We start from the raw sequence: 18733 nt of genomic DNA, 5'->3' as shown, positions 1-18733 counted from the left end.
TTTAAGTGATAAAGATGTTTTGTTTTAGTATTTAGGATGGAAAGGACTGAATAAAATTATATCAAAGGCAGGACAAATTGATGCATTTTAAATTCAATTTGAAAAGGCTTGTCCGGCAAGAATGTTTCAGTCTCAGTTCCCAACAATCAGTTAAGACTATAGATATAACTCATCAGTTATGCAAAGGATATTATAAAAGTGAAGGATTATAACTGATTCATCTGATATACTCTGATTAGTATAGTGCATAAGTTGAGTTACTCACTAGTCGACTGATCGTTGTAGTCAGTCGATTCCACGACTTCAACTGAACAGTTGAGTTTAGTTCCTCCTCAAAGATATAACCAATCATTGCTCAAGAAGACATAGTATGATAATAGGATCAATCAGAAATCATGATAAAGACAATGAGAGTTTGTCTTTCGACATAGAACTTCAATTCATTCACAAGGGAAACACTAACTGATAAGTCATCAGTTACAGAGTAAAGCAATAGCTGATAAAATATCAATTACTAAACATAACAAATTAAAAACGCGATTGGAAACACGCAAAAATGCGAAGATACAAACTTCTTCAAAAACAATCCTAACAGGTTCTTTTCACCTATCTTGTCATACAAAGGCAGCAAGCAAAACACAATTTTCTTCACTCTCTTACCATATCACTTTAATCAGTGTGAGATCTTTTGGTAGACCTTTCTGCAAAATTCTTTTCAATTGATTCTTCAATGTTCTTCTTTTCAATCTCTGTCTCTTCCTTCCCTTTCCCTTTCTCCTTTCTACTTTCCTTCTGATGGCCTATAGGAACATTTGCAGCTGTATTCGTTGCTTGATGTCCACTCCGATGCTGAAGACTCCTAACAGTTGACTCTAGACAGGCAAACTTGGCCTTGAGATCAGTTATCTCTATCTCTTGACCTTGGAGTCTCTTCGTCAAAGATTGAGTTTCTGCATCAATCGTTTGAGTTGTAACAGCTAGTGTTTCTTCAGTCCCTTGCTCTGTTCGCATGCCATCAGTTGCAGGACTGAAATAAGGCGGGTCTGTGGGAAATTCTTCATCATTGGTAGGATCTTATTTGTTCGGAGGAATGTTGAGTAACCCTCTGGCAAGAAGATATTGCCTGAAATTCGACACCCAGTCGTGGATGGCATCCCACAGATTTGTGACATTGAATTTTTCAAATAAATCAGCCTCAATGGAGTCAATCTCAGAGGCAGTCATCATTTCATCAATCCCTTGAAATTGGGATTTGGGAGCAGTCTTGACGAATGTGTAGAAGTGATATCTGACAAGATCTTGATAGACCTCTGGATATCTTTCGGCTAAAAATGAAGGCAGGGGGACGTTGACACTATGTTGGGTAAGCTTTAGAAAGTAGTTCCCAAGCTCTGCTGTTGGTGTAGCAGTTGAAGAGGAAGGAGCATCAGGGTCGATGAAGATGGCCTTTTCTTGGAAAATTTCAGCATAAAACTAAAAATATCCTGCAAAAGGAGGGAGAGGTCCTTTAAAAGGTTCATCTTCTGCCTGAGCGGCTGGTGACTCAGCAGGAGCTTGCTCTTCTTGATTCGGTGAAGGCAACTCTGGTGACTGTGATAGTTGTGAAGATTCAGCAAGTGGAACGGGTGAATCAACAAAAGTTTTCTCGGGATTTGTTTTCGATGAAACATCAATCAGAGAACTTGGAGTCACAAGGTCAATTTCAATTGGACCTTTGAGGCTGACAGTGGCCTTTCTTGATGAGCTTCTTGTTCTACTGTGAAAACCTGTTGTTGGAGCAGGGCTTTCGCTGATCACAATGGGAGAGGCTTTGATTGAATTCTTCTGATTTTCAAACAGGTAGATGGTTGAAGAAACTTCAGTCGTATCCTTCCAGTAGCATTGAATCTGACTGGTGCTGTGAAGGATGATTGACGACACTCTGGTTCCTTGCCGAAGATGTTTGGTAGAATGAATTTCTTCATTTTCTTTCGCCAAAAATCGTAGATATGCTTGTTCCCAATTATAGGGGCCTTCTTGCATAAGCGTAATTGACGGAGCGTGGTTCCTTTTACCTTGTCGTTGTGCGGTGGAACTCTCCGTGCAAATAAATTTATAGTTTTCCTCCTGGCCAACGCCCCAGTTTACGGCGTGGGCACGACGTTTCTTCCCTTAGTCTTGGTCATAGAGAAGAATCTTATGACCATGCTCAAACTTCTTGACACGAATCTCTTGGTCATGTGGCTTGCTTAGCCTCAAAATCTTGGCAAGTATAGACTTGTCATGAACCTTCTTCTTCCTTTTCTTGCACCTTGCAGCATCTTGATAGACCATTTGCCCAAACTCTTCATTCTGGTCTAAGCGGATAAGTGGTCTTGTGGGTAAAATGGCTTCTGTCTTTGGTAGCTTTGACTTTGGAGTCTCTAGGCACAGCAGTTCCGGCGTAGCATTGCTACTCTCCTTTTGGCCCTCTTCTTCATGGTCTGCCTTTGACTCGCCATTCTGGGCATGATGACTCTCCAACTCAGCATCTGTGGGCACAATGGTCTCTGACGTGGGCAAATGGCAATGGCAGATGATTGATGAGAGGGGCAAAGTGTCTTCCTTTGTCTTGGTCCATTCCTCATCTTTTCGATGCATGGCCAGCCTCCCTGGGAATGGAGGTCTAATTTTGGGTGGAATGGGCTTGACATATTTGGGCACAGGCTCCTCTTCTATCTTCTCTTCTTCACGATCTACCTCTGGCTTGCCATTCGGGGCAGAGTGGCTCTCAAAATCAACCTCTGTGGGCATGATGGTCCTTGAGTTGGACATTTTGACCTTTTCCATACATGCAGCCATATTGAACATTGATCGTTGAGGAAATTGAGTGTGACTCTGACCTCAATCTCTTGTTGTGCCCTGACAACATCCTGTGCCATGGATTGCACGAGCTCTGCCATGGTTTCCATCTCCTTAAGTGTTGGTTCTGTGCTCTGGGCATAGTAAGGTTGCTGAAAATGAGGCTGCCATTGAGGTTCTTCTGCTCATAGTTGTAAGTTCTGCTATTCTGGTCAAACCGATGGTTGTGCCCAAAGCCTCTACCGTAATTGCTATGCCCAAAGGAATTGACTCTTCTGGGCAAAGTTGGACACTGGTCTGCTTGGTGAGTTGCGGCTGAGCACAATTGGCAAGCTGTGAGTGACTCTATCATCATGGTCGTCATCAAGTGTAGAGTCCTACATAGTTCATCAATTTTGGGGTCCAGACTTTGACTCATAGACTGGTAGTCCATCATCTTGCCCTGCAAAGTTAGGCTAAAAAAAAATTAAAAACAAAACGAGAGAAAAATACTAGAATCACAACTCCCAGGCAACGGCGCCAATTTGACGGAGTGTGCCGTGCCGGGACTTACTCTTCTAATAAAACTTTCTCTCAAAATCGAGAGACGAATACTGAAAAATCCAACTCCCCGGCAACGGCGCCAATTTGACGGAGACGTGGTTTCTTTTGCCTTGTCGTTGTGCGGTGGAACTCTCCGTGCAAATAAATTTATAGTTTTCCTATGCCCACAACTAGGTTCCGCTAGCGGTAAGTATAGGGTTGATCCCACGAGGAGTTGGTGTATTCTTCTCTCTTGTCACAAACTTTCACTATCAATCACTTGGGTTGTGCCCTGATCAAAGCACTGGAAACAACGAACCTGAAATAAAACAAAAGAAATATCAAAAATAAAAGAAACTTGGTTTGGGCATAGTCTCATCAAGTCTGGGCACAGTCATCACTCATAGGTTCAAGGATTTTCATTGTGTGGTCACATCTTTGGTTATGGACAGTAGTCAATAGGCTGGGCCCCTTTTTTACTCTTCACGTGCGCAACCTACCCCGTCCTCATCCGCGCCCTTCATGTGGCTGTCGGACCCAAATGACCCATAAGCATGTTCAAAGACATACGATCACCTTTCCCACATTTGCCGCACTTCGTGGAGCCGAATTTCTCCTAACTTGTACCCACATACTGCTTGTAACTTGGTTGTGCCCAGAACAGTACCGGTCGAAATAAAGCGCTGGATTTGCTCAAGTTGTATTGGCATCAGGCCAAATGCTTCGGGAATGTGACTGCACAACTCATGTGCCCGTTTTGACCTCACGATTTCATTCGCTCATTCTTAACTCGATTTTTAGCCCAAACCAAGTAAAACAATTACCTAGACAAAAGTAAATAAAATAACATAAAATAAATAAACAAAATAAACATACTTGAATTGAAATAGATGTTCAAAAATAAAAGCAATCTTTGGGCAACACCAACTTTGCCCAAAACAAATAAAAATAATACATAAAAATAAAAAGGTGCTCAAAGGGCTTGTTTCTTCCTTGGCTAGACTCTCATTGAAAATAGAAATACAAAACAAACTAATCTAAAGTAAAGAATGGATGTGGAAATCGTGTGTGAAAATTCATCCAATTCCTCTCTATTCTTCAAACTCTCTTCTGGCCGCAAGGGTCTGCTTGATTATATATATAGAGATTTCAGTGGGCCTTTGGACCAGGTCCATGTAGATTAGGGCTTCTGGGCACAACAGCTAGGGTTTTTGGGCATGGCAGCTAGGGTTTGTGGGCGCAGCCATGTTGCTGAGATTTCTTTTGCATATTTGCTTTGCCCAAATCAGATATGCATCCCATAACTTTGGTAAGTAGATTAGGTCAAATCCTCCTATACATGGTAGGTGGATATCCACCTTCTTCTTTTCTTATGTTGATGGGTGCGCGTTGTGCCCTTGTACGCCAGATTGTGCCTCAAAGTCAGCATCACAATTCTGCTAAGTTTTCGTTCGACCTCTGACTTGCGGTTGTGCCCGTGATCACCAACTTGGAATGCCAGATTGTGCTCCTATCTCACCGTTGTACCTTGGAACGCAACTGGATCCTGCATAGTATTTGGTGTGGGCACAGGAGTACGACTGATGTGCCCATGGATGATCTGAAATCTGTGCCTCTTTTGCGGAATGCAGTCTGTTATGCCCACGATTCTGTCCACCTATCCTTATGCCCAAAATATGTCCTCCCAAACATAAAACACACAAAAACAAGACTCGATCTAGACCTAAAAGATACACAAAAAGAGCACGAAAAAATGGGCTCGTCAGCAATCAATAGAACCTTGTGGGGTCTCGACATGTGATCTGGTGACCCTCGAATGCCAAACCATCATTTATTGATTATCTTGGCAATTGGTCTGAGATGAGAGTGGAGTAGTGACATGCTCAAGATATTCTTGATATTTAAGCCTGAGGGAGCCTCGTCTTTTAGAGCATCCACCATGAGCCTAGTTGTTTTTTCGTCTAGAAAATATCAGAGCTGGTCCATCAGAAGGGAGATGAAATATTTCCCTTACTACTCGAGTGACATTGATGATATGTTTCTCTAAGGTTGAGAAATCTTCAGATGTGAAGATGTCGATCTTTGCAGTGTATTCTCCAGTGACTTCATTCAGAGCGATGGAGTCGTAAAACTTCTTAAATCATCAATCAGGAAGGTTGGCACTGAATGTATGAAGTTGAGCCATCCATGTCTACTTAGAATTTCATTGATCTTTTCGTTTTCAGCAAGATTGAGAAGTGTTTCGGTAGTTATCAAAGCTTCATGGCATACTGATTTCAGGTTGATGGATATGGACGATTTTGCCATAGTGTGGAGAATTTTGTGGTCTTCTGCAAAACTAAGTATTTTTTTCACAGATGAAGAACTGTGGATTTCATGGTTAATCAAGGAGAAAAGGTCTTGCAAGAGATAAACTGTGGTGAGATTTGAAAAGTTAGAAGCTGAGGGATTGAGCGTATCCTTGCAGAAGATGAATCATTTTGAAGAAATATGGAAAAATGTGTCCATGGCAGTTTCAATGATCTTTTGAAATACGGACGAATAGGAAAATAGCACGTGTCATGGACTCCGCTTGTTAGTAAAAAGAGCGGGATCGTGAGATCGTGGAGTTAATTGCTTAAAAAATCTAAAAGATTTTCATTGAAATTAAAACTTACAACATAATCATAAAGCAGAAAACAAAAGGTATTCCCATTAAAAAGATAAATCATTTAAGTCAACATTTCTTAGGAATGAGAAGGATGTTTACGAGTTAACTGTTTATCAAAATCAATTGATTTCAGATGATGGTTGCACTAAGGTTTAGTCCTTCTGTAGTTGTTGACTGATGGTGTTAGTCATGATTCTTCAGTTGATGAAGTTCCCCCTTGACTGATGCCTTTTGCGTCAATTTTATTTGTGCCTTTTGTACTTTGATTGATCCTCTGACGCATAAGCTCTTCTGATTCTTCTTTTTCAATCTCCTCTTCATTATCTTTCTTTCTTTCTTTCTTCCTTCTCATTGTTGCAGATGTCTTGATTGTTTCTTCGTACTTTCCTGTCCTCGTTTGATGTGGAAGTGAAGACAAATTTGAGAGTCAGTTCCATCATTTGAGAGGATAAGTCTGCTTTAGGATGGATGACTGATCTTCTTTCTTGATGTTTGGTTGACAGTGAGGAATGTGTAGTCAGAATCGTATTTCCCTTGTCATCTTCTATCTATTTCTTTATGAGATAATCTTCTCGTGAGATGGATGGGAAGAGTTTCACTTTATCTTCCTTCGTGCCGAATTCAACCCATTGATCTTTCTTGATTTTTACATTTGACACTTAGATCGGAACTTCGTCAAGATCTCTTCTCGTCCTAATGAGATTTGTATCTACGTCTCTGAGAAGATTAATGAGTTGATCTCTCTCATTCTGACTCATCTGCATAAAGTCTTCCAATCTAGTGTACTCGGTGGCCATTTCTTCTTCATCTTCATCTTCAGCGGGGATCAGGGAGATTTCTTTCATTCTTGAGGTAGTCTTAGCGATGGCCATTTCCAGTCTTTGTTTCTTCACAAGGACTTTATCAAGAATCATCCTTTGATCACCGTATGCAGTTAAAGCTTGATCAACTTCTTTAACTTCAAGAAGATCTTGTTCTGAAGAAGTGGATTCAGATGATGAGCTTGAATCTTCAAATCTTTCTTCAGCAATTGCCTTTCCTTTTCTCGAACTGCTTGTCTTCATTCTTTTCAGAGAGTCGTGTTGAGGAGGAATTGCAGGGGATAGAAGACATAGCAAGATAGAAGGAAAACAGAGGAAGAACACATAGCACTATGAAGAAAGAAATTTTTTGAAACTTTTCAAAAATCTTTTGACAACCCTTCTGTTTAGGATCTAGTTCAGTAGAACCGGGTCAAAACAAATTGTTCTTGCGAACAACCTGCTCTGTTTCCAATTGTTAGGTCCCAGAAGGTCTGGAATAGGTGTATGGGGAGGGGGATACACCTATATATAGACTATTTTTAAAGCAAAAACAAACAACAATCTTTTGACAATGAAAGAGTTAAATAAAACTTTAGAGCAAGGGTTGTAGACTGATACTGAATCTCTCTTCAGTAAAGAGATATCAATTAAGTACAAGACTTTAACTGATATGTGTTAGGCTTCAGTCTGGTTTGTAAAACAGAGGAGTGTTAAGAATCCTCCTAACTATCCAATGATATATCAGTTAGACAAATAACACTGGCATCGAAAAACTTTTTTTTTTTGAAATAGCCTTTGTGATTAAACACGTTGTCAAGATTTAGTTTCACATTGCAATTAATCAGTTCAGTTAACAAAGAGTTTGTGTGCAGATAAGAAAAGAAAGTAAAGACTAAAAGCGATAAACGACAAAGGGATTTTTCCATGGTTCGGAATCCAATTCCTACGTCCAAGGTCAACTGATCACACTGACAAACACTCTGGGCTTGTGCTTACGGGTGCACAACAAACTTTAACAACTGAAAATCAAATTTCCAGTACCAACACACTGGGTTGGATTTCTCGCTCACTCTTAGCTCGCTAAGACAAAACTATGTCTACTCTGCGACTGCTAAGATCTCACGGAGTCAGAACACTGGTCTGAACTCCTCTCGGCTCAAACTCTCTTTTCGGTCAGTTGAAAGGAGGTTCGAAAACTTGCCAACTAAATCAGAGAGAACAGGCTCTCTGTAATCAGTTACTTAGGCTTTGGATATACAATATTTGCCTAAGGTTCTAAAAGAATATGTGTAATCAGTAGTCAATTGATTTTGGCTATAGGATTCTCTTCTTCGATTCAAACTTTGGAAGTCTTTGATTTGCTGAGTAACGAATTTGACAGCGTTTCAACTTGTGTATTTGAATTGGTGAAGATTGAAGTATTCCTCGAGCTCTATTTATAGGAGAGGTCTTGAATAGATCCATTGGCAGAGATGGTCTTCAAGAATTCATCCGTTGGAGAGAAATTCGAACTTGGCTGAGGCTTCAATCTTCGAGGTTCCTTATTTAGTGAGAAACGGCTACTCGGGAATAGGAGATACGACGTCTTTGAAAAGGTAATCACCAAAAAAGGAACGCTCTGCAGAAAAAGGATGATCCTCTGAATCTCTGCATTTAATGCGGCTGTACTTGGGAGTGCGTTGCTTCCATTTAATTTTTTAAAATAAATTTTCGAGGCCTACTAGCCTAATGGGTTAGAGTCAAGAATTTATAGTCAGAAAAAAAATTACAATTTGAATAGCTTGCAATTCGATAAGGTTGGCCCGAAACCTGGTGAGCTAGCCCGATTGACATCCTTACTCAAAATGACAAAAATAAATTATTTTTTGTAGATAAATAAAATATAAATACATTTTCATGTGCAAATGCTAATTATATATTGAGACATGAGTTTTCAATTAATAACATCAGAAATGTAATGTAAATTTGGTGATGTTTCCTTGTTGGAGTAGAAGTAAAGATTGTGCGTGGTGTGGTTAGCGGGTGGATCAATCAACGACATCATCGCTGAAAATCTTGAACTCTTTGGCGTCAAGAACCAGCTTCCTTACGGAAGAGAAGGCGCCCAAGAGTCCCGCCAAGGTGAAGACGACGATGATGCCGTTGTTGATCCAATACGCGACGGACGACTTGGTGGGCTTGTGCGTCATGTTGTAGAGCAGCATCGGCAGCACGAAATCCAGAGGTATGAACCCGATGGCCCCCACCACCGCGCTGATGTCTCCGAAGAAGGGCAGCATCGCTGCAAAGAAGCCGCACAGCATCACGTACAAGGAGCGCAGAATGATCCTCGGAATCAAGTTCCTCTTGGAGAAGATCCCCTGCCTCACGTCCGCCGATTTCGACTCCATCATCTCGTACGCTACTTGAGAATACACCTATACGTATTCACACTGCCAACATCAGATCACAACCACTCGCAACCAATGGACTCGTTTCATCCATCTTACCAGACCAATGGCGAACAGCTGAAGCAGCACGAACACGATTGCCAGGCCTAGAACCCACACGGGAGCCAACGCCTCTCCCTCATCTGGCATCAAGCTTTTGATAATGTTGGAATTAGACTTATTCCCAAACACCCAATATCCAGAAACTGCAGCAGAGTAGAAGGTCAAGAAAATTACAGTGTAACACATGATCAGCCCTTTCACCATCTTCCCTGCCGCAGGAGGAGCCAGCGTCGCCTACACCAAACATCATCCATCACAATCACATGCTCTTTCCATATCTCATACAAATCACAGGAATTAATTAGTTACCTGAATTTCGGGTAGTATGCCGTTCCCAAATATTGCAGCTATAATGGATATGGAAGTGAAGGCGCTGAACAGCTTAGACGATTCTGAGGACTCCAACGAGTAGTCCTTTGGAGGCGCGTTTTCTGAAGTACCTGCATAACATCCAGAAACAATGAAATGTGATATTCACAGCATTGGTGGTGTGGTGATAGGGGGGAAGCAAGTTTACCAGCGTTTATACAAGCGCCCACGACGAGGAAAGTGTAGCCGAAGCTCAAGAAAAGGGAGGCAAGGTTAATATGCCTCAGAGAGTGGAAGCTTGGAAACTGAGATAGGAGGATCATAACTACTGTCACCATTGCTATGAAATGATACAATTTCAGGGATCCATCCGGAATGAGGTTTGAGTACATTATCTACAATAAACCTAGTTTAGAACAAACCAACAAAATTGAGAATGTAATAATATATACTAGTACCAACATGTTAAAACTTTTGAAGGGTATTTACATGTCTGATTCCAGATTATTATTGTTGTGTTGCAGGTTAAAGAAGCAACTAGATACCTACATTGGTATACCTTGAGGCACTCCCCTGCGAGCAGGATGGCGCCTATGCTGATGCCCGTGTTTATCGCTGTCTGAATCAATATCACAAAGTAGAACATCCATCCTGATCCTGTTTCAAACAACATACACTCTGTCTGAATCTGAATAGCAATATTCTCAGGCTTGAAAGTTGATTCATCATGTAATAAAGCAGCACAGAACTCGTGGTTTCATGAGTAGTAGCATACTAGCATGCATGAGAAAAGCTTTAACTACAATAAAGTGTAGGCATCCATTTCTGTAAGAAATAAGCTACTCAACTTTATAAGAAAGTTCAGTGAGACACAAGTCTGGCATCAACATGGCAAATTTAAGTTATAATTTCCATAATTCAAATATCAATTCAAGAGACATTGCCCTGGGAAAAGGAACTTGATGTTCTATCTCCTTTCTAACAGCAAATGATGCTTTCTTTGAACATTATTAGGCATCTGTCATCGAAATTCTCAAATGAGATTCAGCCGTGAATCCTAGTTTTCATCTTCAGCCATATATCACAAAACTACAAATTTCCCACTTGTGACAAAGACATGCACCGAAAAATCAACTCCTAGTTTTATTCGTCACAAATAATTTATAGGATTGGTGGGGGAAAATCATATCCAATATGTAAATAAATCATAGCAATTCATCGACTTTGCGACATGTGGCGGTTGGATCCACCATTTATTATCGAATGTGAGAAAGATTGTGCAAAAGGTCATAAATCGCAAAATTAATGAATTGTTATAGCACATGTGGATGCTGGACAGAGATGGAACAGCCAAATGCAAACCATAAATGCAGTATCTTGGCAAATACATAGTCAAGCATATTATATGATTTAATATAAAATGATGCGAAGATTGAAGCACGTAGGGATGAATGTACCGAAAACATCGCCGGCGAGCTCCCGGAATCGGATGTGGCGGCGGCCGGCCTTCTCGCAGTGGTCGAGCACCAAAGACATGAGGTAATAGGAGTAGAAGGTGACGGCCCCCATCACCGTCAGGCAGAGGAAGCCCGGGACCCACCCCAGCCCCCGGAACGCGTATGGTAGCGTCAGTAAAGTGGGGCCCACAATCGCCGTCGTCAGATGAAATCCGGCGTGCCACCACTTCCCTATATATATATGTATATCAGTACTCTCAAAACCAAAGAATATTATATATGATCATCACCTTTTGACTGTAAAACGAAAGATGCTCCGGCGTCCTCTTCCCTGTTCATTTCTTGGAAGGGCCCATAATTTTCACCTCCTTCATCCATCGATTTCTAATTCCTAACTACTACTACTATTTTTCTCTCTCTACAAAATAAGAGAGACAAAACTGGACGTTCAGACTGCAGAGACGACTTGGAGGGATTATATATTTTTTTTTTTGGTGAGATTTTTATAATATGATTGATAATATTATATTCATCAAAAAGAATTTCCACTGCCTGTAAATTTGGACTCTATGAACTGCACGTCCAAATTTGAACTCTAGCTCATTGCGTTTTACAACTATATTTTATTAGGGTTATTAATTTAACTATTTCAATAAAATTGTGTATATATAAAAGTATTACTATTAAAATTAATACTCTTTTTGGAGGGAGATTATTTATTAGTATAATCTTTAGATGGAATCAAGAAAAGTGTGACTGAAGATCTTTTTTATTAAAAACCAATTGTAAAATATTGTAAGATTATATGTCTTGAGTTAATATCCGCGACGACCAACGAAGTAAACACCTAATAACATACTTATAATCTTGTTTTTTAATATTTGAATTTGGATTAATTAATCCAACGTATTTAATTCGTTGGATTATTTTACACAAAAAATGGTCTCTTTGTATATATTATTATTACGTGCATAGCATTAATTGATGGAGATGCTAGAAACGATTTATTTTTGTATGGGCCATTCCTAGACTCTAGTAGTAGATACGTTGCCCTTTTTTGATCACAAAAAAATAAAAATAAAAATGAAAATGTGGTCTTTTTTGTGTTAGGTATTATCGGTGTTGTTGATTCGTTTTATTTATTTTTTTGGTCAACGGGTTTTTGTGTTTGTTACTGTAGAAATTAGAAAGTAAGATACCAATCTGGAATATCAATTATTAGTTGATGTTTCCATTCCGCGTGCATTAGCGAGATATAAACTCATTACTCTAAAATTCAACATAAGCTATTCACCTATATTCATTATATCCCATTTCAATAGTATCAAAATATTAAAAAATATATTCCCTCTGTCCACTAATTCATGACCTAAGTAGCAAAACACGGGTTTTAAGAAAAAATGTATTTTTATTAGTTGAGTAAAAAAAGGGACCCACAATTAATGTATTGTTTATTAGTTGAGTGGAGAAAAAATATTGTTTTGGGACCCACCAACTAAATATAAATAAAAACTTACTAAAAATGGATAGGCCTTGAGTTTGTGGACGTCCCAAAAAAGGAAAGAAGGCCTTGAATTAGTGGACAGAGGGAGTATAATTTATAATAAAGTATGAGAGAGAAAATAACTTTTATTGAGAGTATATAAGTCCAAAAAGTAGGAGAAAGAAATAAGGAAAAAATAATTTTGTGTAAGGTACAATTACATTTGGTATAAATAATGAATTATGTGGAGATATTTGTTATGGATTGACTTTTTATTTTAGTAATTGGCCTATTGAATTGGAACGTCCAAATAAAAAAATGTGGCTTATTGAATTGGGACGAAGAGAATACTACTCCCTCCGTCCACGAAAAAGTGCCCCATTTGGGTGCTGGCACGAGTTTTAAGAAAACTGAAAAAGGTGGCGTAAAGGTGGTGTAAAAGACTAAAAGGGTAGTGTTAATGTATTGTGGTTACTTTTACTAATCTTGCACTAACTATTTGACATTATTTTATTAGGTGAATTAAATGAAAGCATTTAAATGAGAAAACATTAAACAAAAGTGCCGATTCAATAAATAAATGAACTTGAAATTCAGAAAATAAATAAATACATAAAAAAAATGGAAAATAAATAAATTGGAAATAAAATTTTCAGAAAATAAATAAATTGAAAATTCAAAAATAAATAAATAAATAAACTGAAAATTGAGAAAATAAATAAATAAACTGGAAATAAATAAATAAATAAGTAAATAAACTGGAAATAAATAAACTGAAAATTCAAAAATAAATAAATAACTAAACTTGAAATTGAGAAAATAAATAAATAAACTGGAAATAAATAAATAAATAAATAAGTAAATAAACTGGAAAATAAATAAACTGAAAATTCAAAAATAAATAAATAACTAAACTTGAAATTCAGAAAATAAATAAATAAAATGGAAATAAATAAATAAATAAATAAATAAATAAACTGGAAATAAATTAACTGAAAATTCAGAAAATAAATAAATAAATAAACTGGAAAATAAATAAACTGAAAATTCGAAAATAAATAAATAAATAAACTGAAAATTTAAAAATAAATAAACTTGAAATTCAGAAAATAAATAAATAAATAAACTGAAAATTCAGAAAAATAAATAAATAAACTGGAAAAATAAATAAACTGGAAATAAATAAATAAATAAATAAGTAAATAAACTGGAAAATAAATAAACTGAAAATTCAAAAATAAATAAATAAATAAACTTGAAATTCAGAAAATAAATAAATAAATAAACTGAAAATTCAGAAAATAAATATATAAATAAAATGGAAAATAAATAAACTGGAAATAAATAAATAAATAAATAAATAAACTGAAAATTTAGAAAATAAATAAATAAACTGGAAATAAATAAATAAATAAATAAACTGGAAATAAATAAACTAAAAATTCAAAAATAAATAAATAAACTGAAAATTCAGAAAATAAATAAATAAACTGGAAATAAATAAATAAACTAAATATTCAAAAATAAATAAATAAATAAACTTGAAATTCAGAAAATAAATAAATAAATAAACTAAATATTAAGAAAATAAATAAATAAACTGAAAATTAAGAAAATAAATAAATAAATGGGATTGATTAGGCGTGAGGGAGTTGGTTTCATAGTTTTAATTAGTGAGTTAATTGTGTGGGTTAATTGCATAGATTAAATAAAAGTGTGGATTTATTAATGACATAAGTTGTAAATAAATTGAAAAGTAAAGGGTATGAATGTACAAAAAGGTAAACATGACACTTTTTCGTGGACAAAAAAAAGGGGTATTTAAAATATTCACCTCTATAACTTATCTATGAAAAATACCCACTCTCATAAAACATCTATCAAACCTACTCAAATCATAATTAATGACAAAACTACCCTTTAACAAAATCCTCTAGTAATTCATCATAATACAATTCCATGTTCAAATTGGAAATAGTCGGTGAAGACTTATCAGGCCCAACATGCTTCCGTAACAATTCAAAATTAATCTCAACATTAAGCAACATTATACCTTTAGTCGAATGGTCTTCTTCAGGAGTCAGTACTTGTTGCGTTTTACGGACCGTCTGCCCCAAGGCTCCGTCCAACCATGTGCTCGCAAGGGATGGTTGCAACCTTCCTCCTTCACTAAGTTCCGACTTATAATATTTTGTTGAAAAATGAGAGAAAATTTTTACTAATCCGAAAAGTTGAGCAAAAATAAAATGTTTAAAGAGAAATTATAAAATATTTAATTTATTTCATAAAATCTTCCTCAGTGAGGAGACAACTTGTTTAGCTACTCATTAGTAGCTTAACACTTGTGTACATAAAATTAAAAGAACTAAAAACTTTAACTAAAACTTTGGAAACTAAAATATAAATATTAGAGAGATAGATTTCTAGAGAGAGAGTGTGTTGTGTGAAGTTGTGATGATTCTTGGATGATCATCTTCTCTCCAGAGCCTGGTTTATATAGAGGTCTGATACCCTCTATCTTTCTTGGTGATTGGCCTTGGATTCTTTTTCCGAGTGGCCAGCTTGTGTTGAATGTGATAGCCATTTTCTTTTGTCGGCCATGATTGCCGACACTTGTTAGTGCCCTCACATGAGGCTGGACCATTTCTATGTTATCTTGGAATAATGCTGGTAGGGGCCGGCTACTTCTATCCTCCACTCACTTCTGTCGTCTGCTTTTGGTCAGTTGTCCGCATGTATGATGACCCACTCACTTTTGTCGTTTTCTTTTTGGTGAGTGGGATTCCTGTTGTGAGTCACATGACTCCCTTTTCTCTGTCGGGCATCTTACTTTTTTGGTGCCCGAGGTGCTCGTCCACGTGGATTGCTCCTCGTGTTCATCAGACCGGAATCTCCTTCGGTCACGTTTCGGGAGGAAACCCTTTCCGAACTCCGGTTCCTTCTATGTTGGACATTCCGCGCAGATATGCTCGTTCCAATGACCCAAGTGAGCCATGTTACAGAACTTGCGACGAGTCTCCTTGCTCCCCGCGATCTTATTTTGCCAAAGTATTAGCCTTTTTTCTTCAAAGGCCTTTTCGGCAAATTTGGTGGTGGTTCCGGTCATAGTGTTTAACAGGAACGATCCCAGACTTGAATTCTGGAAGAACTTAAATCTAGACTTGACCTTGTCCATCTCTGTGAGACAGACCCATAATCCCCATACTCGTCTGGTGGAGATTTGATCCTCTTTGTATGTAGCGACGATTGAGGACTGATAATCAGGGGCCTTGATTCGGTTCAAGGCCTGATTGTCGGGTCTTCTAAGCTTTATGAAATGGAAAGCTTCATGATTCCCCTTCCCTGCAGGTTCTGGCGCTGCACTGAAAAAGTATAGCTCCAATACATCCCCTTGTTTGAGGGACTCATTATTTGCCGAGGCGTCATACACAGTTTCTTGGATCCATCTTGGTAGACCCTTAATTTCGGTGAATGCTGGGGATATGGTATAAACCAAAGCCAGAGCTCCAAACTCACGCAAGAAGGACATCAACTTGGACATCGCCTTCCTTAACATCCTGTGGATGGGCGCCGGTGGTCATCCACACCCGAGGATATTTTTCTCCGACATCAACCTGGCAATTTCCCGGATTAATGCCCTTCCTTGTGTTGAGTTTCTCCCATCTGCTCTAGTACAGTTGCCAAGAAGGAGACATTTCAATAAAATCAGTATCAACCTTAGATTTGCCAATCACCGGCCTAAGGCTGATCTCTTCCTCTTTTTCCCCAGAGGTGGAGGATTGACATGTTGGTTTATGAAGTGATTCATTTGCAACATCTTTTCCTTGAGGATCCGATTTTGAAACCTTAGCCTTAGGACTTGTGCTAGGGGTACTTGAATCCTCTGCTACCGGTAATCCGACCGGTACGGTAATGCCTGCTTTAATCAAGGGTTCCATGATTCCGCGCAGGAGCGGTCCTTGGGTTGCTTTATGAAGATTTACCATCTTCTTAAGGCATTCTTGTATACGGTCAGACACTTTGGCTTCATCAGCCGACTGTATCCTTCCAACTTGTTTGGCATGGAGTACACACTCTTGCCATTCCTGTTGTAGCATCTCCATGTTATTCTAGAGTTGCCTCTGGTTTATAATGATGGCGTCAACCTCAGTTGGCTCCATCCCTTGTTAAGAAATTTGCAAGAACATTATCATCAGATTTCAAAATGACAATATTGAAATCATAATATTGACATTCAGCTTGCCATCTTAGTAATCTAGCCTTTTCAGGTTTAGATTCAATTTTCTTGGTTAAGAAAGCCTTAACGTTAGTGTTATCGACTTTCAAGACAAATTTCTTAGCAAGTAGAAATAACGGTCATTTTGTAAACGTCTTTCTAACTGCATAAAATTCTTTCTCGTTGATGTGCCAACGCACTGCTTCATTGTCGGAGAAGAGGCCACTACAGTATCTGCATGGTTCCTCTCCATAGGGGGTGATTTTGGTAAGTACGGATGCCCACCAGAAATCACTCGCATCTGTGTAAAGAACCAGATCGTCCTCATCTTGTGGTATTGAAAGCTTTGGGAGATTCTTACAAATCCCTTTCAGCTTCTTAATACCCTTACGATGTTCCTCCTTCCATATGAATGGAACATCTTTCTTTAGTAAATGACTAAAGATTTTCCTATGTTCTGCAAGGTTTTTAATGAACATCCCTGCAAAGTTGACAACTCCAAGAAAGCTTTGAAGCTGTTTCTTCTATTGAGATCTTCTGAAAATTTCTGGACTTTTTCCACAATATGATCTTGCAGAATTATTCCAGTCTCATCGATCTCAATTCCCAAAAACTCCATCTTCTAGGTAACAATGACTGTCTTATTTTCAGACAACACTAGTCCTTCTTGTTGACAAACATCCGCAAAGATCTCCAGATGCCTGACATGATCATGAATGTTTTTTGATGCAATAAGAATATCATTAATATAAACAAACATGAATGAAGAATAATCTTTAAAAATATTATCCATCTTCCTTTGGAATATCTGAGGCGCATTGGCTAGCCCCATTGGCATGACATTCCAGACATAATGTCCTTGTGGAGTTGAGAAGGTTGTGAACTTCTTATTCCCTTCCTCCATGTGAATCTGGTAAAACCCTGATTTGCAATCAAACTTTGAGAATACCTTTGCACTTCTGATGCAGTTGATAAGGTGTTTTGTGCTCGGGATGAAATATCATCGAACTCAAGCATGTCATTAATCCCTTTGTAATTAATGACTAATCTCGGTTTTTCTCATTTGATCTCCCCATGATTTCTTACCAGAAATCCAGGACTATTGTAAGGCGAATTCCCTGGTTCGATCAACTTTAAATCAAGGTGTTCTTTGATTATGTTCCTCATATCCTGCTGATCTTGAGTATTCATCAGGATAGGTCTGAACCTCACGAACTCATGCTCCTTTCCAGTTTTAACCTTTAAGGTAGCTTTGAGCTGGTTCTTGTCCCACCATGCCAAAGAATCCTCGTGATAACACTTCTGGATTCTTCTCTTGACGTCGGCTATGGACACCTGTTCTTCTTCCCTAATATCTTTGTGTGATATCAAGGAAATTTTGAGGATTTGTGTTTCTTCCTCGGAGAGATCTGGAAATCCCTCGGCTCTGCATTTGAGCATAACATCTCTGAATCTCCGTTGATCCTTCATTTGTGGTCTCCGGAGTCTGCCATCATCACCACGCTTGCTGCGGAAGTTGACTGGCATTGAGCGATTAAAAGCTCCTTCGAACCTTTGCACAATGATTTTGTGGTCACAATTGGTTGTGAACACAAGCCTCCTGGCTTCATTGTCCTGGCTTCATTGTCCTGTGTATACCTTTTGAAGGTTTGCAGAAAATTGTTTCCGAACAAAATATCTGCTATTGTATCATGAAAATAGATGGGTGGAGTCTTAACCTTGTACCAAGGTGTTTGTCCTGCTCCGCCGATCAATATTTCTGTCTGTTTTACTCCTTTAAATAAGAGTAAAATCTTCTTTGAGAAGTCCCTTCCCGCAATTCGAGGCAGTTCTTCTTCAACTTCTGTTGGAAAGACTCCTCGTTTTGTTGTACATATTCCTGTTCTTGAATCAATATAAGCAGCAAAATATTCTGCTTTGAACTTCTCATATAACATCCCCACAGAGATGTAGATCGAGAATGGACTCGTCATTTGATCAG

General features: G+C 38.3%; 1 protein-coding gene across 1 annotated transcript; it reads right to left on the bottom strand.

The window, feature by feature from the left end:
* Positions 1–8640: 8640 nt before the first annotated feature.
* Positions 8641–11655, bottom strand: LOC131025445 (probable GABA transporter 2). The gene is made up of 7 exons (XM_057955232.1): positions 11344–11655; positions 11054–11284; positions 10156–10253; positions 9805–9991; positions 9597–9727; positions 9285–9521; positions 8641–9212 (listed from the first exon to the last, which is right to left on the bottom strand). The coding sequence occupies exons 1-7, from the start codon at positions 11429–11431 to the stop codon at positions 8823–8825; spliced, it is 1362 nt and encodes a 453-aa protein (XP_057811215.1). The 5' UTR covers positions 11432–11655; the 3' UTR covers positions 8641–8822.
* Positions 11656–18733: the final 7078 nt, after the last annotated feature.

The sequence above is a fragment of the Salvia miltiorrhiza genome, chromosome 5, assembly GCF_028751815.1.
Source record: "Salvia miltiorrhiza cultivar Shanhuang (shh) chromosome 5, IMPLAD_Smil_shh, whole genome shotgun sequence".
Classification (NCBI taxonomy): Eukaryota; Viridiplantae; Streptophyta; class Magnoliopsida; order Lamiales; family Lamiaceae; genus Salvia; species Salvia miltiorrhiza.
This window is presented reverse-complemented; position numbering and strand designations above follow the sequence as displayed.

What these genes read in the sequence shown, in the direction of transcription:
- LOC131025445 (XM_057955232.1), bottom strand. Translation starts at nt 11,431, where the DNA reads ATGGATGAAGGAGGTGAAAATTATGGGCCCTTCCAAGAAATGAACAGG. An exon ending in GCTCGCCGGCGATGTTTTCG is followed by an intron (nt 10,254 to 11,053) that starts GTACATTCATCC and finishes TGTTTGAAACAG; the next exon opens with GATCAGGATGGATGTTCTAC. An exon ending in AGCTGTTCGCCATTGGTCTG is followed by an intron (nt 9,213 to 9,284) that starts GTAAGATGGATG and finishes GAATACGTATAG; the next exon opens with GTGTATTCTCAAGTAGCGTA.